General features: G+C 33.0%; 3 protein-coding genes across 4 annotated transcripts; 1 reads left to right on the forward strand and 2 right to left on the reverse strand.

Annotated features, from left to right (window-relative positions):
- Window positions 1-301: 301 nt before the first annotated feature.
- LOC148313308 (sister chromatid cohesion protein DCC1-like) lies at window positions 302-15,830 on the forward strand. Of its 2 annotated transcripts, none has more exons than XM_088263850.1 (5): window positions 302-415; window positions 10,710-10,900; window positions 11,309-12,120; window positions 13,580-13,743; window positions 15,596-15,824. In XM_088263850.1, exons 1-5 carry the CDS (start codon window positions 399-401, stop codon window positions 15,699-15,701), a joined length of 1,290 nt encoding a protein of 429 aa, XP_088119976.1. In that variant the 5' UTR covers window positions 302-398; the 3' UTR covers window positions 15,702-15,824. The 2 variants fall into 2 exon arrangements, with proteins under 2 accessions (XP_088119976.1, XP_088119984.1); XM_088263858.1 differs by lacking the exon at window positions 302-415 and adding an exon at window positions 7,678-9,350 and having other exon boundaries at window positions 15,596-15,830.
- On the reverse strand, window positions 3,804-9,795 carry LOC148313309 (mitochondrial import inner membrane translocase subunit Tim23-like). Its single transcript, XM_088263869.1, has 3 exons — window positions 9,385-9,795; window positions 7,489-7,596; window positions 3,804-6,340 (listed from the first exon to the last, which is right to left on the reverse strand). The coding sequence occupies exons 1-3, from the start codon at window positions 9,632-9,634 to the stop codon at window positions 6,075-6,077; spliced, it is 624 nt and encodes a 207-aa protein (XP_088119995.1). The 5' UTR covers window positions 9,635-9,795; the 3' UTR covers window positions 3,804-6,074.
- Window positions 15,831-16,130: 300 nt separating the features above from the next.
- LOC148313310 (phosphoenolpyruvate carboxykinase [GTP]-like) lies at window positions 16,131-27,380 on the reverse strand. The gene is made up of 14 exons (XM_088263880.1): window positions 27,122-27,380; window positions 26,650-26,761; window positions 23,860-24,005; window positions 22,984-23,165; window positions 22,097-22,219; window positions 21,623-21,761; window positions 21,269-21,401; window positions 21,041-21,154; window positions 20,551-20,650; window positions 19,842-20,043; window positions 19,112-19,310; window positions 18,670-18,825; window positions 18,260-18,460; window positions 16,131-17,661 (listed from the first exon to the last, which is right to left on the reverse strand). Exons 1-14 carry the CDS (start codon window positions 27,154-27,156, stop codon window positions 17,560-17,562), a joined length of 1,944 nt encoding a protein of 647 aa, XP_088120006.1. The 5' UTR covers window positions 27,157-27,380; the 3' UTR covers window positions 16,131-17,559.
- Between the last annotated feature and the right edge of the window lie 346 nt (window positions 27,381-27,726).

Raw genomic sequence — 27,726 nt, forward strand, 5'->3', positions numbered from 1 at the left:
GACAGACGGAAATGACAACGAAGCGCTAGTGTCACGGCGGTGCAGTAACTTATTTACAAGACAGATAAAATATTTTTGGTACCTACTTAGTTTACTCTGCCTCTTGTATAATAAAATCAAAATATATCCTTGCAAGAATAAACGGAATTTTAAAGTATATGCGCACTGTTCATTTTAAGACCGTTAACATCATGATGCCTAATGTGGCGCTCTCAAAACTGTCTCTGTAGTTTTTTTTTTATTATAAGGAACGTTTTTCGTAAAAGGAAAAAAAGTTTCGTAGCTGGCAATACTAACATAAGAAAAAAGTGACATTTTAAATTCTCGTTTGCTGTCAAAGTCAAAAGTTTGGAGTGTAAATATTTTTTTAATTTTAAACAAAACGAGTGATCTCACACATGAAAATGGAAGACGAGTGAGTTATTTTACTTTTATTTTAATCATGATCTATGTGTTATTTTCCATTTTACTGTGCATTCAAAAATTATGTTAATATTCTCTCTTAATTTTTGGCGGGCTTTTAAGCTAATAAGAAAACATTTGCTCAGGACCTTTTAATCATTTTGTTTACGAATTTTTTTTACCTTTAATATGTATGAAAACATTAATTTTGAAGAGCCCCTCAGTTTTACAATGAATTTTAATTTTATAAAAATTTGCTTTGAGGTTAAAATCGGTTTCGACAACAACTGCAATTTTGCATTTGTGCAATATGTCATGTTGCAAATTTTGTGATTAAATGAAAGCCAATAAAATCGTTAAAAAATTAGCAACAAGTAGCATTATTTTTTAAATATATAAGTGATCTAGAACAGTGATTTCAGAACTATTTCACTCGCGGAATTATTTTGGAATCAACTTATTTAAAGATTTCTGAGGCTTAACCTATGGTACAAGTCAATGGTTTATTAGAATTTACTTTAAGAATTTGTTTAGTGAAACACTTGTGGTAGTATTTTAGGCTAATTTTATGAAAATTGCAATTGCAATATTTGGTTGAAAATGTTTTTTTTTTTTATAAATTGATTTATTTAATATAGTATGTAGTTAAAAGATTTTTTAGAATTTATTCATTTGCTAGACATTTCTACTTTTGACAATCTTAAAATTGATTATGCTGTTCTCTCCAATAAAGAGACTAAGCTCTTGGCTTGGAGAGGGGCTTACACTCATTGTTTATGCTTGTGAATGATATAATTTATTTTATCATTGTGTTTTTTGTTATTTTTCGATTAACATGTCGCTCACTCCTTTCTACAACGTCACATATCAAAAAACTTGATTTTTCAGGAGATCGTTTTTAAAGTTTAAAAATATAATAAAACGTTTTAAAAATAAATATCAAGCCACTTATTGAACTTTTTACTGTGCAACAGATTTTTTTAGGTAAGACCTGAATGTTTTTTCTTCATTTGAAAAATATTTAGTATATTTAAAAATATAATTAAACAATACCCTTTCTTCAAAATGCAAAAACGACACTTTCTGCCCTGCAGCGGGTAAATATTAAGTTAAAAATATGCCGCTTTTGCTGGGATAAAGTACATTTTCTGGGCATTCCGAAAACATGCACAACTCAAAATTGACGATTTTTTATATATGCCGTTGTTGAAAGGAGTGAACAATGTATGTAAGGCATTTAATTTATTTTTTAGCATTTTAATGTATTCATTTTTTTAAATATCTGTAGGAAAGTTATTGAAGTATTTGGTTCCCAAAAGTTCTGTTGGAATCATTTGGTATTGCATTTTAGTATTGTAATCATTTTGTTATCTCGATGATAAACTTTTCTTCAGATTGAAGTATGTTTCACCCTAAAATAGTTGAAGAACTGCTGTTTTTTTTAAAATGGTTTCTACTTTAGGGACTTGGTATATTGGAAACAATAATTTTGTTGGATAGGTTTATTACCTTTTTAAAACGACTTTAATGATTGTTCTCTGAACTGTTTTGATAGGGTTCAATGTAATTTACTTATTTTGGTTTTTGTTTATTTAATTTTGTTTTTATCCATTTCGATTCCTGCCCTTCTGACTCCACAGAACAATAGTTAGAGAGCAGTTTAATGCATTAACCAACGATTCTTAATAAAATAGTGCTTATCCTACCATTTAAGGAAAATGCAGCTAGTGTAGTTGTAAGTTAAATCATCAATTTCAATCATATCTTGCTATTATCTGTAGAAAACCTTTCCCTTCCAGTGCTAAAATAAAATGCACGTCCCGGTGTTGGGTAGTCACTACACAACAAAAGATTACCGTTTTTAAATCGGAAAAATACAATCATTCATAGCTAATCCCCTTAATTAATTATAAATGAAGTCAAAAATTATAATGAATTAGATTTATTTGCTGAAAACATTAAAAAACCATCTTGCAACGCTCACGAAACAAGCATAGGCCCACTCTTGTCGAAAGCTCAAGAGCTACTGCCGCTAACCCGCTAGCTAGACAAAGAACATTGAGCTTTGAGCTCCTCACGCTTGCACGGTGCAAGTATGCAAGAGTATGTCCCGTACACTCTTCACGCGCTGTTTATACGCGAATTTGTTTCCGATATTCAGAAAATAACTCCGATGTACTCGAAAAATTCTGACTATTATTTTTTAAATGAATGCGTAAATATGTTATGGAGGAATACCTAAAATCTTAGCCTTGTATTTATTATATTTATAGACATATTATGGTTATTAGAAGCAATGTGAACATAGCACATAACACCGGGAAGGGAGGGTTGAACTCATTATGAGGTATTATTAAAAGGGAAATATGGATTTTACCCTACATTTTATTTGTGTCTACAAATATCGTGTCCGCCTCCGTAGTGTAATGGTCAGCACGCTCGGCTACCGTTCTGGAGGTCCCGGGTTCGATTCCCAAGGGGGGTAAAATAAATATAAGTGATTTTTTTCACTGTCATATTTATTCAATATTACCCTGGACTGGTACCTGAAGCGGAGGGCTAATCACCTTTCCTTCATGTGTAAACGATCAAGATAACACTGCGTTTATTTGACGCAGTGCCCTATGCACCATTGGGGTGCGGATAAAGGTTTTATTATTATTATTATTATTGATATTGAAAAAAATTAATAATTAAATTAATTTTGATTTGCTTAATTAATTTTAAAAACAAATACATTTTAGCATGTTTGCGACTTGTAAGATTTTTGTGATAGTGGCAGCATGTTTTTGGAAAGCTTCACACTATGCGAATTATTAGATGTCATGTGACTTATTAGATCTTTGTGACAGTGACAGCGTGATTTTGGAGAGCTTCACACTAGGCAGGACTTCCCTTTAAATTTTTAAAAATTAAGAATCACTATGGCTCAAATCTGACTGGAAATGCTGTTCCCACATCATCACATTGAAGACAAACTGCAGAACTTGCTTTAAACAATGCTGGTTTTTATATATGCATTTTTCAGATGTATATTTTTTTAATGGCGTTCCTTTCATTTTTAAATTGCCATACCATTGCTCCGTAGTGTAATGGTCAGAACGCTCGGCTACCGCTCTGGAGGTCCCGGGTTCGATTCCCAGGGGGGGGGTCAAATAAATATAAGTGGATCCTTTCACTCTAATATCTATTCAATATTCCCTGGACTGGTACCTGCAGCGCAGTACTGATCACCTTTCCTTCATGTGTTAACGATCAAGATAACACTGCGTTTATATGATGCAGTGCCCTATGCACCATTAGAGTGTGGATAAGGGTTTGAAGAAGAAGATAAAGTTACCGGGTCCATTTCATATCTACTTGAAAAAAAAACAAAATTTTTCATAAGGTTTCAAAATAAAAATGCATTTTTTAGTATATTTTCAAAAACATGTCATATTTATTTACATGGCAAATAAAATATTATATTTCGATACAAACAATGCTAATATCGAGGAAACGTTCTGGAATAATTAGCTGACCAAGTCAAGGCGAGTGAAGTGACTTTTGCGCGACTAATCATTGCAGAACTCTTCCACATTTACCGTAATTTTTGGCAGTCTAGGCACTGTTATAAGACTGAAACTATCGCATAATTTTTCAAGAGAAAAACAAAAATGAAGAGTTTATTTTCTTAAAAATTCAAATCAGCTTTTTCTAACATTTCGTAGTCATACAGGAGAAAGTGATCAAGTGCATCTTTTACAAAAAACGTGATCATTGACTATTTGATATCTTACTAGCTTAATATTGCCCTGAAAAAATCCCAAAGGATTTTAAACTTGGAAGTATAATATATTGGCTTGTTAAAAATGACTAACTGCATTGATGTTTATTTTCTTGCCAAGTAAAAGTGACTTAAATGGCCCTCCTGGACATTTTACGTTTCGTTAGTTGGCCACTTTCTCCTGTACGGCTACGATTTATTTGGCTGTGTTTTTTTATTAATTTTATCCTGTTCACATCAAAATACAATGTCAAATTATCAACACAATTTTGAGACATAACTATCTATAACTTAAAATATATTTCTAATAAATTTAAACAATGAGGAAAAAACTAAAAAATAAATTTTATATATTTTTCTGCTTTTTAGTTTTGTTTTTTTATAAGAGCAAAGTGTATTTTATCTGCGTGACAATGCGGGAAAAGTGTCTCGATAAAATTACAATTCTCGTTATGAAAACAACCAAAAAAGCTAAATAAAATCTAAATTATGTCTCAAAACTAATCAGCTATAGTGTTAATAGGAAACCTAATGTTTGCGGTAAGATATTTATTACTCTTTCTATGGAATTAGTGAGAACTAGATGCAGTTTAGGCGCAAGCTGCATTGAAAAAGTTGATACAAAGTTACAATTCAATATATCACAATCATTTTACCTAACGTGAAGTGTTCGCCAGTTCTAATTGGTCAACTGATTGATTTTCTCTTTTACTCCAATTAAAAATGGCAAAAACCATTGTGACCTTACCAAAGAAACAAAAATGGCTGCCCTAAATTGTAATACAAAGACGAATAATATTACTTTCAAGATTTTTTTATTGAGATCTCAGATGAAAAAGATAAAGAAAAATGTGATGAAGAAGAATATGAAAGCCTATGCATTTAGAGGGCTTATGACCTATTGTTGATTGGATTAAGTGATCACTTAAACTAGGCAAGGACAGGTCGTAAACTTTGTAAATACCCAGACTTTAACATTCTTCCTTGTGTCGATTAAGTGATCGCTTAAACCAGCCAAGGAAAGGTCGTAAGCCCTCTAAATGCTCAGTCATCCATATTCTTCTTTATTTATGATAAAATATCAATAAAAAAAATCTTGAATTAGTAATCCCTTATTGAAGTGAATCCAGAATTTATAAACAAAAATTTGGACACACTCAAAATGTAGTGCATATTACAACGACTATGAGCATGTTGTTTAGTTAGATACATACATTTTATCAATTATAAAACCAAGAAGAAAAAACTTTTTTTTTGAATATTGAAAATGAAAAAATTATATAAAATCAACACATTGTTGTCGGGAAGTTTTTCTTTCATCAACACTGACCGTAATTAGTATGCTAATTAGGGTCGTATACTAATCACAAGTAACCGCAAACCCAATTTCAATCGGTGCAATATTTTTTGGCATCTTGCGCTCCACCGAAAGTAAGCAAATAGAACGCTTACAAGCGTCTCCCGCTCTCTACCAACACCATGCAAGCGTTTCCCGCAAACAATGTGCTTAGAAAGCAAATTTAACAGGCTAATATACTAATGTGCAAAGGCAAATAGCCGCAAGTTAAAAAACAGTAGTTTTAAGATAAACGAGTTTATAGCCAACTTAAAATGATGCTTTTTGCCAAAACATGTATCAAATTAATACAATTTTGCGGCTATTTGGATAGTGAATATCTCAGTAAAGGAAAGAGATAGAGCAAAATCTGTGATTGTATATGATAGAGGCCAGTTATAAGAATGTTTTGTGCCTTGTTAAGCCAAACAGCCGCAACTTGAGTTACGGCTAGTTGCCTTTACACATTAGTATAGTAATAAATATTTAATATTGAGTTTTGGTTTCATTGGTAAGTCACATTTAAATAGCGAAAGATTCATATATTCAATTCCGGTATTCCTGCACGTTTCACAGCGGAATTTGCTTAAATTTTCCCCATATCTTCTGGTCGTCAGCCGACGTGGCTATCGTGTAGACCCCGGCGACGCAGAGCCCCACGGCGGCCCCCAGCCCCGAGGCCTTCAGGCCGGCGGTGCTCTTGTACAGGGCCCCCGTGGTAGCCGCCGCCAGGAACGTGTTGAGGGCGTCTTCCTTGTCGCGCGCGTACGAGACGCCCACCCCGACGACAGAGTAGAAGGAGGCGATTATTCCGAGGGTACAACTTGTGGCAGATCCTGAAATCAAAGAGAAACTCATTAATTTATTGTAACTGCAGACAGTTGGTAGAATTCCATTTAAAATTTTTGGGTAATAATATCCAAAATTAAACAAGGTTATTAGATTGAATCCTACTTTTACAAATATATGACGATATGTGACGCGTTTCGTCTTATTTAGACATCATCAAACACTCCATTTTATAATATATATGTAAATAAAAGTAGAATTCAATCCAATAACCTTGTTTAATTTTGAATATATTACCCAGAAACTACAAATTTGCCACACCAATCTGTCTTTGCAAACAATCTTCGCCTCTTCCACATTCATGTATCTTCTCATACATAGCTGCTGATTATTCAGACTCCTGACCTGACCGCTTATAAGTATTTGAAACACTTGATCATGCTAAGTTTACCTGGGTCTTCCTCTGCTTTTATTAGCGGCAACAATTCTCCACATAAATTTGTTTTACTATTCTGTCTTCACTCATTCAATCCACATGCCCAAACCATCTCAGTACACCTGAATTTTATTGATAATGCTTATCTCAGTCTTGCATTCTTTCCTTATATCACCATTTGAACATGTATTACACAATGTTTTGCCGCACATCAGTCTTGAGAGAGTGCATTTAGACTGCATTCAGTCTACCATCATCCTTCTTTTGCCAACTTGCTTCACTTCACATTGTACATATTAAAAAATATTAACAATACTACAATTTGATTTCATAAAAATAAATATATGGTACATGGGCTTTATTCTTCTTGCTTTGAAAATATCATATTAGTAATAATAATAATAATATACAATGCCTTTATGCTGTAATAACATTTTTACAAAGGTAAAAAAATATGCTTGTCCGCCTCCGTAGTGTAATGGTCAGCACGTTCGGCTACCGTTCTGGAGGTCCCGGGTTCGATTCTCAAGGGGGTAAAATAAATATAAGTGATTTTTTCACTGTCATATTTATTCAATATAACCCTGGACTGGTACCTGAAGCGGAGGGCTGATCACCTTTCCTTCATGTGTAAACGATCAAGATAACACTGTGTTTATATGACGCAGTGCCCTATGCACCATTGGGGTGCGGATAAGGGTTTATTACTATTATTTAAAAAATATGCTAATAAGTAGAATAATTAAATGAAATATTTACCTTGTTTCATAACGTAGTTAAGTATTTGTGTTCTCCTAACTTTGCCTATTTGTCCAGCTAAGGTAGTTGCTTTTAATCCATTGTAGAAGCCAGCAGCACCACCGAGGCCTAAATACACAATAATATTAGTAACCACGAATAAAGTTACTCACCCCTTAACCTGTGCTGGAGTATAGCTGTACATGGTTCACACTAGATTATCCCGCCTGTTCCCAACGCAGATGCAAATAAAAACATATTTAACTCTTACCACTCTGTAGGCCAGACATTCTGGCCCGTATGATTCTAGTAGGCAGCTCCGTGGGCCACAATGTCTGGCCCGGCGCAGGTATAACTTTAATGGTAGAAAAACGTCGCATTTTTTTGATCAGTGTAGCTCAGCCATACTCAACCTGCAGCCCGCGTACCGAATGCGGCCCGCCAAGCTTTTTGTGCGGCCCCCAACACATTTATTATCAGGAACATGATTTACAAAATCTGGCATTCTATAAATATAGAATCGTATATCTTGAGATTTATTTCGACTTTGACGTACAGACATGGAAACCCAAAGAGGATGGTCGTTGTCGTGTCAACATCAGATCTGGTATAAGAGTGTTGCTACTGCACACGCTAGATTTATTCCCAAAAAACAAACATTTGACAGACAAATATGCGCGCTATTATTATTCTGTTTTGGTCATATTTTTATAAATCTCAAATGGTTTTCCAAAAAAACGGGGGTGGTGGGTTTCATGATATTTTTTGTCATACCAGTATAGTGTTGCGGCCCGCGTAGCTCTACAAATATATGTATGCGGCCCGAAGAAAAAAAAGGTTGAGTATCATTGGTGTAGCTGATCAGTTATGAGAAAAAATAGTCAGAGTGGAAAAGGTTAATTAGCTAGAAGAAACAAAAATCCACTAAATGATCTATAAACCTCGTACATAATAAGCAAGGTAAATAATAAATGCAATTCTCAACTAAAAAAAAAGGCATACATGTTTATCAGAACGAAACTTTCCTCAAAGGAGTAAGGGCGCACATGAATGGCCGCTCTTATAACTAAAGCCCGGTGACATTTATCTCTAAAATGACACTTGTACTTCTGTGGTTGTATTTAAACAGTAAAACCACACTTCAGATTGTTTTCCTGTGCGAATATGTCATAAGGCACATTTAGTATTTCAAGGTCAATATTGCTAGCTACCACATAGATTGATATATCAATTTTATAAAAAATATGTTTCTCAAAATATTGAATAGAATTTGCCTTCATGTAAGTAATGATCAATGTAACACTGCATCTTGCATTGCCCTATGTACTATTGGGTGCAGATACTTATTTGAATATTCAACTGGTAAATTTAGATAAATGATTTTATTTAAAAAATGGTGTTTGACTACTATACTGGTCCCTGGTTCGATTACCAGGGGGGGTTAAAATAAACATTAGATATATCTCACATTCCAGACTAACATTGAATAAATATTACCTGGTACCTGAAAGATATGACTGATTAGCTTGCCTTTATATAATTAATGATCAACTAAACATTGTGTTGATCTGATTCAGTGCCCTATACACCATTAGGTGACAATAAGGGTTAGAAGACGTTTAAGATTTCATTATAAAAACCTGAAAAATCCATCAAAAATTTGTCTACAAATTTGTGATTTTCTCTTTCTGATGTCATGTTCTCAAAGTGATGCTTATGCTAATCTACTTGATATTCAAAATGTATTATTTAAAAAAATCTTGCTTAGAAAGTGAAATATGACAATCCTTTATCGTTTTCACAATCCAATGAAAAATTTCATGTTATTTTTATAACTGTATTCTTATTTCGCTACATACGCTATTACCGGATCTTAATAATATGTAAGTAACGATGAAAAGTATTTTAAAAACCTACCAGCCCCAATGATGCAGCTCGCGCCAATTTGAGGAAGTGCTACTGAGGTTCGTTTTGTCGTGTGCGCTTTGTAATTTTCGTCCGGGTATATAAATTCAGGTTGTATTTTAGGAATATAGTGTGGATCAAAGTTCAGATAGGGCGAGAGGGGAGAAATGGCCCCCGTGCCGCCTTTGCTGGTCGTGGGGCTCATGGAACCGTCGTCCTGGCCCTTCGACGTTAGACCAAAATCGCCAAATAACGACGTCATATTTCTAAATAACTAATTGTTTTTAACACACTTAATTTTGCACTGCACGGTTTTTTGGTACAAACGAAATGTTTGCGGGACTGATTACACAACTACGGTAACTACGCTAGAATGTTTGCTGTCATTTCCAGAAATTATTTTAGGTTAGGTCATTTTTCAATGCTGCGCAAGTGCGCGTTCGTCATGTTGGTCACACTTGTCACGTGCCATAAAGCGGCAAATTTAAATTGAATTATTTTATTTCTTTAAATACAACTTCATAACCTAAAAAATCCGAAAGTTTTATTTTTTAAATAATACAAACAAATATTTGGACTTTATTTTTTTTAATTACGTTAAGTGCGTTACGATAAATATTATTTCGAATGCTATGAACCAGTCTTTACCGATTATTGCACGCATGACAATACTCACGTAGGCTGCGTTTGCCATATATAAAAAAATATTGTGGTGCTAGGTACTTTTTGTAAAAAATCACAATATGCAGATATATAAATTTATATTTATATACATATTGATATCTCAAAAAAGACCAAGAAGAAAATGCAAGTCTGAAATTTTACGGGGCCAATGACTTGTCATTGAATCAAAAATCTACATTTTTGCTCTCAAAAATTGTGTCCAAACTCAAAATATTGTGAATAAAAAAAACTGGTCAAAATGCAAGTTTGAAAATAAATAAAAATCAATATGAAAAATCATCGTACTATCGGTAACATTTTTATTGAAATCTGTAGAGAAGTGAGGGAGATATTAAGGTTTAAACTTAAGATATTTTAATAAAACGAAAAAAAAAGACACAGCTATACATCATCAAATTTTATGTCATCGGGTGTGTTGTGGGGTGTATCCCTTTAAGTATCTGGTATATAGAGCTGTATTAGTAGTAGTGTGCATTCGTTTCTGTGACGTCATTCGTTACCAACTTACGAAAACAACGTTTTAACGAAGTAACAAAACTAGTCTTACACAATCCTTAGGTTGAGTAGGTTCAATTAGATATTCCTCCCGAGTGAAAATACCCTATTCCTTAATAATTTTCTTTTCTTATATATTTTATATTACTCCTTTTTAGTTATGAGCGAACGCCTTCTGACGTCCGGGATATCATAAAGTACGCTAAACTCCACGAGTCCGAGTTGACTTCCATTTCGCAAGTTCTATGTTTTCCGGAAGAGAGTGCTTCGTTTGAGAACCTGAAATTGATTCAACTGGACCAGCATCTGATGGATGAGCTGTCTTCAGGGGGCACTGTGGTGTTCAAAGGTAATATGAAACGGGGAGATGCACCTTCAAGAAACGTCTAAAAAATTCTAACCAAATATCAAAATAACTCTTCTCTCCTGAGTCCTTTTTATCTTCCCAGAACTCCTTTACTCATCCTACTTTCCATATCTTTCTCACGCTGTCACTGTGAAATTACGAGACTGACAAGAAATTACTGACGAGAACTGCCGACGAATTGTCAGCAGTGGTCGTCCTGGGCGGCGCGAACCTGATGCCTTGTAAAAGAGGCAAGCTCGATTAAGGCTCTCAGGAGGCATGCGGAGTACATGACCAAGCCAACTGAATCGCCTTTTCTTGACGACAGTTGTGACCAAGAATAATACTTGTCTATATTTTTATGTAAAAACCTTAAGCTTTATGATTTAATAAGAATTTTGCCTTTTTTAGGGGCTCAAAGTGATAATGCCGTTCTGTGCACATCGACCAAAACATACGACATCAAAGAAGCAGAAACTTCAAACAGTCTTTTATTAATACCCAGCCTGTTGTGGGGCAAAGAAACCAAACTCGATGACAGCGCATCGTTCAACGAATCAACGGACGAAACCAACACCTCGCTCACAAAAACAACATCTCCAAACACTAGCCTCAACACATCGGAAGACATCATCAAATCACCGAGAAATTTGTCCAAGAAAGACATACTTAAAATTTTCTACACGTACCTCGAACCTCGCGTTTGCAAACCGCATTTGAGAAAGTTATACGAACTGCTGCAATTTACAAAATACTCCGGGCCGGAGTATGAATACGCAATTGATAAAAAGCTACTTTTGTCCCTCGATCAGTTGCAAGACGTCATTCAAGCTTCGGACGTGGAACTTTTGCAGGGATTAGATAATATCCAAGCCATGGAAATTGACGGGAATTACAGGGTTTTGAGTTTCGAGTATGAATTCAGGGTTGTGTCCCACATGCTGGACTTGATCGAGGAAAATTCGTGGCCTCTCGATAAAATTATGAGAGCCACGACTGTAGAGTCCCTGAAAAACCTCGTACCGGAAGCGGTTTTAGATAATTTATTCAATTTTTATACGGTGAAGACGGCTTATGAAAACGGCAATCAGTATTACAAGTATCAAGAAGATAAGGTGTGTAGGTTGTTAGCGCAGGTGTTGCTAGAGAGTGCGGCCAAGTTTAATTTGAATGATTTCATGCAGGCTTGGCAAGATTCACTGCCGGAAGGAATGTCTGCTAATGTAAGTTATAAATCTTTACACTATTTACTAAATTTTCATCATACACATAGTTACAATTTCAAATAATGTGCCCTTACGGAGCTTACCCAGACTGAGAGCACATTTTAAAATTGCTTATATTTAAAATTATACTAAAAATAAATTTGTTTGTTACATGCTTACTTATCTACATATAACCCTTATCCGCACCTAATGGTGCATAGGACACTGCATCAAATTGACGCAGTGTTATCTTGATCATTACTTACATGAAGGCAAGGTGATCACTCTTGCGCTTCAGGAACCAGTCCAGGGTAATATTAAATGAATATTACAGTGTTAAATCACTAATATTTATTTTCACCCCCTCCCCTGGGAATCGAACCCGGAACCTCTAGCACGGTAGCTAAACACGCTGATCATTACACCACGGAGGCGGACTTGTTACATGCATTCAAATACAAATTAAACTTTCATAGAGCTAACTTCTAAACATGGCGATTTAATTTAAAAAATCTAATGAAATAACGACTTCTGGATAAGGTTTTTGAATTTAATAATCAAAGCTTACTACGCCAACAGTGCTCAAATTCGGTTGCATATTGCATATATTTGATATCAAAAACATAAGCTGGAAAGAATATAAACCGAGAAAAAGTAAGGAATACCATTAAAATCGTGTAACCGAAAAAGTAACCGTTACACATTAGACACACTTCTACTTCCATTTACGAAAGTTCTCCCAGTAATTTTATATTTAATTTTCACACACAAATTTTTATTTTGCCTTCACGCTACTTTTTGTTTTATGAAGTTTTGTAGGAAGCTTTATGCCGATTTAAAATATTACACAACGTAGTCAAAGCTGATTGATGAGCAATCATTTTGTAATTCTGGCAACAATTTAAAATACAGAACTTTTGATAATTTAAAAAAATATGTCGCTCACTCCTTTCAAGAACGTCATAAATCAAAAATCGACAATTTTAAGTTGTGCATGTTTTCGGAATGCCCAGAAAATGTACTATATCCCAGCAAAAGAGGCACATTTTTAACTTAATATTTACCCGCTACAGGGCAGAAAGTGTTATTTTTGCATTTTGAAGAAAAGGTATTGTTTTATTATTTTTTTAAGTTTACTAAATATTTTTCAAATGGAGAAAAATCTTCAGGTTTTACCTAAAAAGATCTGTTGCACAGTAAAAAGTTCAATAAGTGGGTTGATATTTATTTTTAATACATTGTATTATATTTTTAAACTTTAAAAACGTCCTCCTGCAAAATCAAGTATTTTGATTTATGACGTTCTTGAAAGGAGTGAGCGATGTATTACCAAAATTAAAAATATAACTTCAAGAAAAATTTAATAAAAATTTAAAAATATATTTTTTATAATGGCCTTGTTTGTCACATGGTTCTATAGTTTTTTTATTACTTTTTTGTTTTATTACTTGATAATCATTGAGTTCTTATTTTGCAGGCTAAAATGCTGGACGGAATAGCTCTTATTGACCTGGAATCAAATCCCCAAATGATTTGGTCATTTAGTGAATCTAAACTTCCTGATAATATCAACGACAGATTAAAAGTTCTATTCCAAACAAGACAAAAGTGGACCGTTGAACAAATCGCTCCCTTTATTGAGTATGTATTTTTTCCTTTCTTGATCTTAAAATTATTCTTACTTTTTGACATCTTATCTTAGATGAAGAAGAATATAGAAGCCTGAATATTTACAGGGCTTACGACCCTAATAATAATTATATATCGCTCACTCCTTTCAAGAACGTCATAAATCAAAATTCGTCAATTTTCAGTTGTGCATGTTTTCGGAATGCCCAGAAAATATACTATATCCCAGCAAAAAAGGCATATTTTTAACTTAATATTTACCCGCTACAGGGCAAAAAATGTTGTTTTTGCATTTTTAAGAAAATGTATTGTTTAATTATTTTCTTAAATAAACTTAATATTTTTCAAATGGAGAAAAAACCTTCAGGTTTTACCTAATAAGTCTGTTGCACAGTAAAACGTTCAATAAGTGGCTTAATATTTATTTTTAATACATTGTGTTATATTTTCATACTTTAAAAACGTTCTCCTGAAAAATCAAGTTTTTTGATTTATGACGTTCTTGAAAGGAGTGAGCGATATGTACAAATATTTATTTTTCTGGTGGTCCAAATCATGTTTGTACATTTTTTTTATCATGTATGCAACTTTATTTAGTAATTTTATTCAAAATATTTTAATAAAATTGGTTTGAAATTTTAGCAAAGAAATTAATTGTACAATAAAACATGTTGCATGGGGAGGCTCATACAACAACATACTGAACTCTGTGAAAATAGTACAGAAAACCATAATTAAAGTTATTTTGAAAAAAAAACATATATCCAACAGAATTTTTTTTTTTTAAATTTCAAGTCCCAAATATAGAAACCATTTATAAATAAACCGCAATTTTTCAAATACTAAAGGGTAAAAATTATTTAAATTTAAAAAAAAATTATCATCGAGATTCTCAAACAATATTTCTACTCCAAAATGCAACACCAAGCAATTTCAGCAAAACTTCAAATACTTGGCAATCAAACATTTTAATAAACTCCCTAAAGAAATAAAAAAAATAGATGATATAAAAATACTTAAGAAAAAAATTAAAGCTCACATTTAAATCTTGAAAAAATATACAAAAAAAAGACTATTTTATCTTTTATTATATAACATTAAACCACGAGTGTAAGTCCCTCTCCAAGCACAAGAGCACAGTCTCTTTTATGGAGAGGCACAGCGAATCGAAATATAAAAGTTCTCCATATGTATAAATGATTCAAATGTATTATGTTATAAATAAAAATGTAAATATAATAAATAAATAAAAAAAATTAAAAAATTAAACCTCGACATAATGGACCTCTATTTAACGAACTTCAGATATAATGGACAAAAAATCCGATCAAATGTAAAAAAAATTAAAACGTCTTGTTAATATTATGCATGCTTAAATTCAAGTGTCGCTGTATGTAAACAATTTGTAGCGGCCATGAAATTATCAGTCGCAGAATGAACAGGAGTTTCATGGTGTGGAGACTTACCAAGAATATCTTTTATCATGACCTTGATGTCATAATAATACATACCTTTACGAACAACTGACGTAGTAACTAAACTTTCGTTAACCGGACGATGATATGGCTGTAGGTCACCTCCTAATTATCGTGTGATTGCAATCGCGTCACCCGATGAACTATTCGCACCAATCACGAAGGTAAACAAAACGTGGCGGGTGCAGGGCACGGGGAAGAATGTTTAGTTATCCAGGGTTAAACCTTTTTTTATATAACAGACTTTTTCATCTTTAATAGACGCTCCCTCCCCCCAATAAGTCTGTTATATTGAGGTTTTACTGTACTTTTTTTATGAAATGTTAAATGAAAAATAGTATTACTTGAAGAAATTCACATCCAAGTTATTAATTTTACTTATTTTTCAGACGCTTCACAACGGACAAGTTGAATGTAAATGCATTACTTACAAAATACGCCCGGGGCTCCTATCAGAATAATATCCGCTACTATTCCGCAAAACATAGCAAATGATCAACTATTTTTTAACTTATAATAAATAATTTATTTTTTCTATTTACATAGCAAATTTCATTTATTACCCATGCATGGTATACATTTTTCAGGAGAGAACACTTTCCATTCCTATACATAATTCACATCACATAATTCTTCAGTAATTCCCGCACTGTCCAAGCGGGCAGACTATGGAATGAATTATCTCTGTGATCATGGTCTATCCACTTCTTAGGAGACAATACTTTCCATTCCTCTACGTAGCACATCATTCATCAGTAATTCCGGCACTGTGAAAAATTCATGGATGTGAAAAATCCAAAGCATGTCACCTTAAGACAGATTAGTCCGAGGATCTATCATCTCAGCGTAGTTAGAATACACATTTTAAATGTATATCCTAATGGAATAGAGAATAGCACCAATAAACTCAAATAATAAAAGAAGTTCTTATTGTATACAGTCTTTATTTTTCAAAGAAATTTGTACAAAACGTCAATTTTTTTATTTATTTTTTAACATAAATACAAACAAAAGATGAATCAATAAAGTACAATTATTATAATAATGTCAATATTTTAGGAATGTTCTGATCCCAATTGTCAAAAGGTATTTAAAAAGGAATGATAATAAAGTCAATCAATGACTTGAAAACGTAAAATTATAAAAAAAAACAAGTATATTTTAATATATACTTGCCATGACTTATTTGAGATCAACTCAAATGTCACTGCATAATAATAAATTATTTAAATTAATAAAAGATCTTCAATATATGTGACAACAGTGTGTACATAAAATTATATCTAAGAATAAATGCTTTTTTTAATAGTTTAATACAATAATTTTTCTTGCTAGATTTCGGGCCATGAAATTTGTTGAACAGCAAAGTATATTTATGAAAAAAATATGTATATAACATTTTTCATTATTCAAGTTTTTGCTTATCAATAATAAAAATAAACAAAGCATTCTATTATTGAGTCGTTATTTTTTCAAGTAAACGATTTTATGGTTATGGAAATACCATTGTATTTATTTTTATTATTGCTTGAGTAAAATCGTCATTAATCAACAATTAATTAAAATAGAAATAACAAAGAAAATTTATAGTATTTTTAAATAATTACTTTTACAATATGAGTCCTGTGTATTTTTACAATATTTTTTTTAAAGTTTTGTATTTTATTTGTCAAAAGCCTTTAACGCAGGTACAATGTTGTGTCAAAATAATATATTTTTTTTAAATATTGCACAAATACAAAAGTCACATGCTAAATTTTATCAAATAGATTTCCGGAAATAACACTTTTATATTTTTTTAAATAATCTCAATTTGTTTTTATATTTTACAACGTAACATAAAAATAGATAGAATTAATAAAAAAAAATCTTTAAACTGATGAGTTTATGCGTCATTTGAAGGTTTTACACATAGCAAAATAGCTGCCCCGTAAGTTTAGAATATTCAACTATTGGAAAAATTAATTGAATCAAAACAAAACATATGAAATATACATTTTTATAATATTATGATATAAAGACATAACTGTCTTTTTCAGCTTATGTATATACATATAATATTCCACAATAGAACCTCAAAAAGAGTATAAACAATTTTTAACGTAAACGATTTTAAACGATAAACGTTTATATTTTGCAGTCATATTTGATATACAGGATGCCATGTATTTTCTGCGGCAAGTCCAAGATTTTATACAGTAATAATGTGAATATAAAACAATTTTTCATATAATCTCCAATATTTATTAGATAATCTCTCAGTGTTTGATATTAAGTATCGTCAATTCCGTTGCATTTTACGGCTTTAAACGTACCCCAATTCTTATATCTTCATTACATTCTCCCAACTCTACTAGTTGTGTAGTCTGGCACGAAGTTGCTGCAACTGCTGTCGGATTTCAGAGGGAAGGTCCTCGCCGACTTGTTCTGTGAAGTATTTGTCGATGGCATCCGCCTGCGAAAGAAAAATGCATTTATTAAATTGAAAAACCTATTTAATTTTTATGTTTGTAACTATTTCTATGGAACCATCGTCATTTTAGCTCTAAACAATTAGACCTACTTCCTACAGTGTGTAAATATAGTGGTTCTATTTATTTATGTAAAATAAATGTTACTGAATCAAGTTGTTGAAAACTGAGGGTGTGGCCGTATGACCGGTATGACCGTATTTACTGTATTTTAAAATATGTTTATTAATCTATAATTTTTGCAATTGAAATACATACAAACTAAATTCATAATTTTTCTTCTTTGACAGACTTACTTGATTTACATATAAAACATATTTTTGCTATAGAATATTGACTTTTTTGTAAAAGTGGTATTCAATCGTAATGTGCTAATAGCATTTTACTTTTATGCAATTGCATATAATTCTTATTTTTTAGGATGTTATAGCGTGTTGTTATAAAACAACATAACATCCCAGAGAAAATACGTTTAATGAATTACACCAGATTTTTTTTAGTTTCTCAAGCCTCAAAGTAGGTTTTTATATATCTTACATCAATTCTATTCTAAATTTTTTGGTAGTTTCAATTGATATTTACCTCTTGGAGCCAGAAATCTGTTGGCACATCGAAGAGCTCTTCCGTATTGATTTTCTCCGCTAGTCCCTCAAAGTTGAGAGATCCTTCACTCGGCAGGAGTCCGATTGGACTCTCCGTGTAGCACTGCTCCTCGTCACACCTCCTGAGGATCCAGTCCAGCACTCGGCAGTTGTCACCGAATCCGGGCCAAAGGAATTTACCCTGGGAAGAGAATTGGACGTTAGGCAAATCTCAACTGCTAATTAATTAGCCATTATAATAAAATAAAAACTACTAAAAGGTACACCTGAGAAAAATCTCAAAATGCCAAGGTAATGTGACTTTAACTGTAAGCTGTTACGGGGACATGATTTTTTATTATAGAATGGTATAGAATTATAACTTAAAGCTGAACAAAATCTTATCCTTACCTCCTTGCTTTTCCTGAACCAGTTGACGTGGAAGATCTTGGGCAGTTTATCCTCAGTGGTACGATCAGCCATCGACATCCAGTGGGAGAGATAGTGTCCAAAGTTGTAACCGAAGAATGGCCTCATTGCAAACGGATCGTGCATGATCACCTTACCCTGTTAAAAGAAATTCAACATTTAAAAAAACTATCATCTTGCAAAGATGCAATTGGCACCAAAAAGTTACTTATATACTTTTAAAAAAATTTCACATTAATGTAATAAAAAATAATGTAAGATGTACACAGTAATTATCAACGACTAAAATTTCTCTTTTTACAATCAAATTTCTTCTTCTTTTTATCTTTGTGATAATTGATTTGCTGAACTGTGTGCTCCAGAAAAATTACGCTGAGCTAAATGAACGTTATTTGGAAGTGAAAATAGTCATAAGGTTACTCACGCTGTGTTCTGCGGCGGCCGTGGCTTCTGATCTCATGGCCGCTCCCAGGAAGACTCCATGGGCCCAGTCCCTGGCTTGGTACACTAGAGGAACTCCTTGCGGCCTCCTGCCTCCAAACAGAATGGCGGATATCGGCACTCCGGCCGAGCTCTCCCAGGCGGGGTCGATGGTGGGACATTGCCCTGCCGGTGAACAGAATCTAGCAAAAAAAGACAAATAATGTTAATAAAGTCATTTAATCATCCATCAAAGTGATAATAAGTAGTGGATTTCCACTGAGAATCATCCTTTATCTTCTTTCGTATTTATCCTCTATCGAGCTAAGTCCGAAAATAAATCAGAGAGGGAAAAATGTAATCTGTTTAAGGTATGTTGATCAGTCTAATCAAGATTTGTACTTTTAAATGTAATAATACAAATTTCCGAATATGTGTAATATGTATAATATTTTTAAAACGTTTAATAGAAAAATTTGTGATGTCTATTCGACTATTTGATTATTTGATTAAGAAATATAAGTTATAATATAATATTATTATACTTATTTACGAGTTTTTTTTATTATTTATAAGTGAAAACCTGTACCTACTTAGAATTTTAATTTAAATTTAAAAAAAATATTATATTTTGTGATTTTTTGAAAATATTTGTTGGTTTTCCAATAAATAAATAAATAAATGCAGATGGGTGAAATTCATAGTGGTCTCGTTGAAAATTATAGTAGAATTACCTGGAGTTGGGGTGCGCAGCGGGCGTCTTGCTGTTCTTCCTGTCCCAGGGCTGACCGAGCCAGTCAGTGATGCCCACATCCTCCGGGGGACTCTCCATCCCCTCCCAGTACACGCCCCCGTCGCTCGTCTCCGCCACGTTTGTGAATATTGTGTTCTTGAGCACCGTGGTCATGGCGTTGGGATTCGTCTCGTAAGATGTACCTGTGAAAGGATAAACGGGTCAGTTGACTTTGTAAAACCAAATTACTGCCTAAGTAAAGAGACTTTTGTCACAAAAAGTATTTGGCTATCTGTGTGTGACAATTTCGGTACCATCTTGCCATGAATATAGCCACAAATGATGGCCGAATCATCGGAAGGATCATATTATAAACAGGTTCACCCTAAAAATATGTTTCGAATGTGTTTCTTTAAGCTGCGTGAGTTTCAATGAAACCTCGTAAACTATATTCATTATGTAGGTTGTGAAATACATTGCACGTTTCCTAGGCCCTTGTCTGCACACAATGGTGCAAATGGCACTGCATCTATTTGACAAAGTGTAGACTTGTTTTTTGAAATTTTAAATGCCCGCTTCAAGTACTTGTTCCCAATAAGATCTGCTTGATTACAGCATATCGAAAAGGGCAAAATTTCTTAAAATTTTAGAGTTATGTAAATATTGGATTTTCCGCAAGAAAAATACAGATTCATAAAAAATATAATCACCTGGTGCCACTCCAAAGAATCCATTTTCTGGGTTAATAGCCCTCAGTTGTCCGTTGCTGTCAAACTTCATCCACGCAATATCATCCCCGACGCACTCCACCTAAAAAAGCAATCGCGTCCAATTAACTCAAGTGTTGACTCAATCATCACAGTCGAGTGTGTGGTGAATCACGGTACCAATCATTATGGAGTGGCTTACACATATATTGGAGGTCCTCACCAAAACGTTACATTTTCATTATAAATGATTGTAAGTAATCAGGAATTCTAGGTTGTAAAATTTTTACATTTCGGTGCGATTTAATGATTTCATGTTTATGAAATTTGTCACGTTTTGTCTCAACCTTATTAAGATTTCGATAGAACACAATAAACAGAACAGATTTGCATTTAAATGATTTTTTGTGCAGTATTTGAAATGTAACTTTTTGGTGAGGACCTCCACATATAAGATAATGTGATATAATATAATATGCGTGTGTCTGCATACCTTGTATCCGGGCAAGGATGGCATCATCATGGCCAGATTGGTCTTCCCGCAAGCCGACGGGAAGGCCGCGGCTATGTAACGTTTCCTGCCAGCCTTGTTAGTGATTCCCAGAATCTGGAGATTGAAAACAAATAAGAATTGAAGACAAATCAAGGGGAGTTTCATCACCATTACTGATGATAGTATTGTATCATTCATATTTTGTTCAGTATAGAAGTGATTCCTCACCAGCATGTGTTCGGCCAGCCACCCTTCTCTCTTTGCGATGGTAGATCCTATTCTGAGAGCGAAGCACTTCTTCCCCAAGAGAGAGTTTCCTCCGTATCCACTTCCGTATGAGACTATTTCGTTGAATTCGGGCCTAAAGGGGACAAGAAAAAAACGTAAACATTTGAAAATAATTGATGATTCGTTTCTACAGAAAATATTTTCATTCTCTTCTGTTTCCTACATTTTTAAAGTTTTTGTATTATTTAATTTTTTAAAACAGAACTTATTGCATTTGTTTACTATAATAAGTGTCGATTTTGAGCACTGAACTAAACTGAACTGAACTCAAAGTGATGTGTAATAAAATATTACCTATGAAGAATGATGGTCCTCTCCGGATCACAAGGCCAACTCGGCATCTCCACAATTCCATTAGACGGAGTTCCCACCGAATGAAGGCATCGCACAAACTCAGAATCGTCTCTCTTCAGCAAATCCAAGACCTTTGAACCTGTGAAAAATACAACAATTTAATGATGCATTCTCATCCCACCCATAGATGGCTATTGTGAACTAGCGCATACTGTGTTACGAGTTTGATCAATATATCTAGAAATTTCGAAAATTTTACTAGTGTGGTTGTAAAGTGATCAGTTAACCAAACCTATGACGGTTGTAAACCCTGTAAATGCCCAAGACATCCATACTCTTCTGCATTTATGTTGAGATGTCAAAAAGTAATGTAAATTGATGATAAATACTAAAAATTCTAATGTACCTGCAAGTGTGGTGTAGTATTGTTATTGCTTTCCAAATATCACATATAATACATATGATTGAACTCACCAACTCTTGTCATAATTCCCATTGAATACACAACGTAGGCAGAATCCGTGCATTCGATTCCAATCTTTGATAATGGAGATCCGATGGGTCCCATCGAGTATGGAATCACATACATAGTTCGACCTGTAAAAACATAAAAAAATTAGTCTTATATTTCGGTGGACACCATGTTCAATGTTTAAAATCAAAATAATAAAATATTTTGTTCAAATTTAAACTGTTCGATACTAAAAACCATAAGGTACTGTATTGATCTTTAAATACAAATGAGGATGGCAGGAGCAAACTAAGTATTATCCCACAACATCGAAAAATGTGATTTTAATGACAAAATAAATTTAAAAAATATTTTTTTGTTTTTTACATTTTAAAACTGTCTCTTCTTTGGCTGTTATCTACACCCGGATGGTGCATAGGGCACTGCATATCAGATAAGCAAGGGCTGTATCATAATTATATTTATATAAAGACAAAGTCTTATTTATAAATCTAATTTCCGGGAAAATAATTTAGCTTTTAATTTAAGTTTAAGTTGGTAAATACTACTTTTTTTTAAATGGATAGATATTTCCACAAAGTGATTGCAGAATCAATTATTAAAAAAAATAGGTTTATATTGAAAAGGTCAATTGTTGAGAAAAGACATCAGCAAGATATCTCCATGTTATGTTTCGATTTTGATTAGATGCTATATATAAACCTTTGAGGCTTGCACTCTTCACTTCAATGTTTTGAATAAAGATAGATAAACAAATAAAACTTGACAACATTCAAAACGCTGTTTAAAATAATATATATTTACAGCTTTTCGTGAATATCAAAGAAATCCATAACTGTGGAATAAAAATTTTTGTATTGGCATTATGTATTTGTGTAAAAATGATTACCTTTCATGCAACCCGGGAAGCGTTCAGATATGGCCTTGGTGTAGTCCTTGGAACTGATCCAGTTTCCCAGAGAGGACTTGCCGTTGGCGACTCTCGGGACGACGTCGTTAGCTTCCTCCGTGCAGATGAACGTACGGCTCTCCACTCTGGCAACATCCTTGGGATTGGTACGGGCCAACCAACTTAAAAAAAAAAACAAACGAAAAAATTATAACTCGTCACCATATTTCATATGTAACCATGTAACATGGTTCCAACCCTAATGTATGGGAAGTGAAGGATCACGTTGGGCAAAAGAAGGATGAATGTAGACTGAATGCAGTCGGAATGCGATATCTCAGACGAATGTGCGTCAAAACGATGAATGATAGATGTTCCAATGGTGATATAAGGAAAGAATGCAAGGCTGAGATAAGCATTATCAATTAAATTAAGACAGATGGTTTGGGCATGTGAATCAAATGAGGGAAGAAAGAACGGTGTGGTTGATAATAGAAGCAGAGGAAGACCGAGGAAAACTTGACATGATCAAGTATTTAAAATACTTGAAAATGATCAGTGTGGCGTTCCATTTTATCTGCCTACCCCCACGGGGAAGCGGCGTGAAGGTTAGGTAGTCAGAATATAAAAATAGATTATTAATTAAGAATTTTCAAAATGAAAAAAATCACTAATGAAATACAAGGAAAACGTGTTAAAAAAATAAAAATTACGTAGTATTTATTGTACTGTTATGAATATTGCCTGTTTTAAGGCGCCTTTAGCATAATTTAATATATTACTTTGCAATTTACAGTATGGAAGATTTATAATGTTTTACGACAAACGAATCAAAATAAACTTTTTATCATCATGTAACTTGATCCATCGACTCACCAGTTATCATACTTCGGCAGCTTCTTGATAGCTCCACTAGCCTGCATAAGCTTCAACAAGTTGGCACCTTCGGAGGCGCTTCCGTCACAAATGTGCACAGCATCAGGCTTGCAAATGGCCACGTTCTCCTCGACGAAGGAACGCACCTAAGACAAGGGAAAAAAAAACAACATCAACACCAGAAATACTCACGAATATCAGCAATGAAATAAATAAAATAAAAAACAAATGAGAAATGTCAAAAAATCAAACGAACCGCCATTTTTCATTATTCTTTAATTTCAAATTTGGAAAATTATTCCATTTCTATGTTAAAATATTTAAGTAGGTACTTCTCGAAAATTAAGGTTGATGGGTGTTATAAAAAAATATATAAACAAAATACGAAAGTAGGAATTTGCAAAATAAATATTTTAAAGCAAGATATTTACGAAAAAAATAATTATCGTGTCGATTGGTATAAATTGTTTATATGCTTATTATGTTTCATTGGATTTCTTATCTGCTTAGCAACTCCGGGTGAATAAAGTAGTTCAAAATGTAATAATTACCTTGATACAAGATAATACATACAGCGTTTGATAATTAATTTTCTCAATATTTAATTTTAATTATATAAACAAACTAGTTCAGGGTACAAAGTTTAATAAATTCAGTATGTCTATTTATTAAATGTCTAGTATAGACCCGTTTTAACCTTGTAAAGTACCTACCCGCGTTAGATTTTAGAATTAAATCATTTTGTTTTGTTATTGTTTACATTTTGATCTGTCGGAGTCTAGACACTTGAGGTTATCATCAGTTATTCCTTCTATCGGTTCGTAAATATCAAAAAGTTAAAAGTCCTTCGAGAGATCCCCAGACCAAAGACAGCCATTATTCCGATTTTCTGTCTTTGAGAAAAAATACGATCACGCTCACAGCGACCATGACAATTGTAATGAAATGATTTAATTTATTTATTACTTCATTAATTATTATTTAATACATATAAAGCTTAAGATTTCGTACGGGAAATATGATTCAATCGTATTATTATTTCGAATCAAATTCCAATAAATTACAAGACACATAATTATCTTCACATTGGAAACAGTATATCGTTGTCTCAATGATAATAAATCTAGGCTTAACTAGAATGAAAATGGTCTTTGATATTCTTTCGCAACACAATGCATAATATTTACATAAATTACCATTTGATATTAATTTAGATCAAAGTATAAATGCCTATCATTAGAAAAACGTAAACTATTTTAAACTAAAGATATTAGAATAATGTCCATATTATTATGGGTTCCATTCCCAATCGCGTCATTTTTTTGGTTGTTTTTGTTTACATGAATCTATCGTAATACAGTTAAAACAACAAAAGAATCGCCTCGATAAACCGGTAAAAATATTGGGAGATTTCCATTTTTTTAGCTGGTAAAATGTGTTTTGCAATGCTAATAAATGTATGCGTGACTTTAAAAAATTAAACTTTCAAAATTACTCATTAAAAGAAAGAAAAAATAATGTTCTTACCGTAAAATTAAAACAACAATTGAAAAGTTGGCAACCGATTTGCTGATTTTGTTTTTTGAATTAATTTTTTTATTGGATTCTAAATTGCTGTTTGAATTCTGAATAGGTACGCACTATGCAAAACATTTCCTGGTTAAAGGGTTTTTGTACTTAAATTGAAGGTGACAGCCAAAAATAATACGCAGGTAACGTGTTATACATAGTTTTTTTTTATATATTTGGCGCTAATTTATTTAAATGTATGTAACCAATAGGACGAATATTTAAATTTTGCATAATATCCTTTTATGGACGTAGGTTAACTTTGTATTGCGTGTGAATATAAAAATAACGCGTAATATTTTGCGTCAAAGATTTACAAAGACGTAATAAGTATGTTTTTGTCCGAATCAACTATTGAAATCAAAGGCAAAATAATATTAAGTATGTTCAATTATTTAGAAAAATAATTTTGGTTTTAATTATCAACCTTACAGAGTGAGAAGTTGCGGTAACAGGTATTATGATAAATACGTAAAAAGCGGGTACCTGCATACAAGCGTACCTACTCATAAAAAAGAGGCTTCATTTTATTATAGCAAAGGGTATAAAATATTATTGTGTGGGGAACTTAAATCTTCAGGTAAAACAGATATGAAAACGTAAATAGTTTTTTTAAAATAAAATAAAATAAAGCTAAGTAGGTATGGTAAACTAGCCCTTAAAGCTATTTTATATACATACTCGTATATTAGTAGCTTCAGATACTTACATACTCATTAAAAAAAAACAATTACTTTCTTTAAAAATAAATTGGTTGAAAAAAAATAAAAATAACGTACTTCTTTTTTATGAGAAGATTATGTGTATGGGAAGCAACAAACTTCATTTTAAACTTTTAATAATTTATAAATACGGTTAAATATATTTTAATATGGATCAGTATATTTTAAGTCCAAAATGGAATATTGTGATATGAATATATATTTTTTTAAATTCATAGCGCAAACGGGAAAAAAAACAAACTTACATGTATTATACACAAAAATAACATGCGTGTATTTTAATTTGACAACATTTTTTAAAACCTCTTTGGTACCGTTTATTTTTTAAATGTTTTTTTATTCAGATTTTAATACGTGTTTTATGCTTGATAATATTTGTATTTAAAAGCGGTAGGGTTAATAATTGGGGGATACCAACAGTCAAAAACATCCCCCATTTACTTCACCTACGCAGGAAGATTATAAATTAATTAGTATAAATAACCAGGTAATCACTTACCGATGGAGACAAGCTTGAGATGTTGCCATTAACAACTCTAGCCCCTCGCAGATCATGGAAAGCAGCCAAGTGTCCTCTGAATGGAAGAGACTTCCCAATGATGGGAGCACACCTGGCAAGAAAAGAAAATACATAGTTTTAAAAACAGAACATTGCTTTAAAATTAAATATGTTTTAATAAGTTAAATGTCTTATATATTTTTTATTAAATATGCACTTAAAATATCAACATAAAAATACTTTAATTTAGATGAATTTTAGATGTGCAGGTGAATAGAAAAATCCCAAAAAAGTAAGTACCTAAATATTTTAAAGGTAGGTACTTTTAATTTAAACTTTTTCCGACAAACAAAGGAAAATGATTGATGTTTAAATGATTAAAAATAATACACTATGAGTTTAAATTGAAATAGTGTTTTTTTTTTTAATTAGGTTTTTTTTAAATAAAGACAAATAATGATAATGAACTCACGTCTGCAGCATGGTAGTATCAACGGCTTCAGGCATTTTGCTTTTTTTTATTCAAAATTTTATTCCCAAAAAAGATATGCAACTCGGCTTTCACCTCGAGAGCAATGCAAAATTACTATATAAAAATAGATTCAAATGCTCTTCAAACTCAAAGTAGACAAAAAGTATGTTAATTAATGTTATATTTCCCATCTAATAAAAGACTTCTCTGACCGTTTGAGAAATATGCTTCTGTACTTAAAGAGCTGACAAGAGCGAATGAAAATTTCGCCGGATTCGGGTAGCTTATATACGCGCTTCGCCTCCGGCGCGGCCAATCACGAGCCGGATTTATGGGTGTGTTCCAATTTCGCTCTCCGATTGGCTGAAACCGGGGGCTCGGCGCTTGAACGGCATTTCTTGCTGATGTAAGAATATCGACGACTTACACCAAAGTCCAACGGCTGTTTTGTTGTTGGTACCTTGACTTTTTTATTGCCTTGTTTTGCGCTCGGACGAGAGTGTGCGTCGCCATTTTTTATGACACGGGCCCGCTGTTTCCATGTCACGCGTGTGTGAGTGCGGTGTGACCGAAATGACACTTTTTAATGTCGAAGGGCAATTTCG

The sequence above is a fragment of the Brachycentrus maculatus genome, unplaced genomic scaffold (genome assembly GCF_059751285.1).
Source record: "Brachycentrus maculatus isolate JH-2025_06_01 unplaced genomic scaffold, ASM5975128v1 h1tg000015l, whole genome shotgun sequence".
In the NCBI taxonomy this organism is placed as follows: Eukaryota; Metazoa; Arthropoda; class Insecta; order Trichoptera; family Brachycentridae; genus Brachycentrus; species Brachycentrus maculatus.

Excerpts from the sequence above, each read along its gene's own strand:
- LOC148313310 (XM_088263880.1), bottom strand. The coding sequence starts at position 27,156 with ATGCCTGAAGCCGTTGATACTACCATGCTGCAGAC. Across the intron at positions 20,651-21,040 it reads CATCCTTGCCCGGATACAAG|GTGGAGTGCGTCGGGGATGA; the intron begins GTATGCAGACAC and ends TTGCTTTTTTAG. Across the intron at positions 18,461-18,669 it reads GGTTCAGGAAAAGCAAGGAG|GGTAAATTCCTTTGGCCCGG; the intron begins GTAAGGATAAGA and ends TTCTCTTCCCAG.
- LOC148313309 (XM_088263869.1), bottom strand. The coding sequence starts at position 9,634 with ATGACGTCGTTATTTGGCGATTTTGGTCTAACGTCGAAGGGCCAGGAC. Across the intron at positions 7,597-9,384 it reads GAGCTGCATCATTGGGGCTG|GCCTCGGTGGTGCTGCTGGC; the intron begins GTAGGTTTTTAA and ends TTGTGTATTTAG. Across the intron at positions 6,341-7,488 it reads TAACTACGTTATGAAACAAG|GATCTGCCACAAGTTGTACC; the intron begins GTAAATATTTCA and ends CTTTGATTTCAG.
- LOC148313308 (XM_088263850.1), top strand. Across the intron at positions 10,901-11,308 it reads GGGCACTGTGGTGTTCAAAG|GGGCTCAAAGTGATAATGCC; the intron begins GTAATATGAAAC and ends TGCCTTTTTTAG. Across the intron at positions 13,744-15,595 it reads CAAATCGCTCCCTTTATTGA|ACGCTTCACAACGGACAAGT; the intron begins GTATGTATTTTT and ends CTTATTTTTCAG.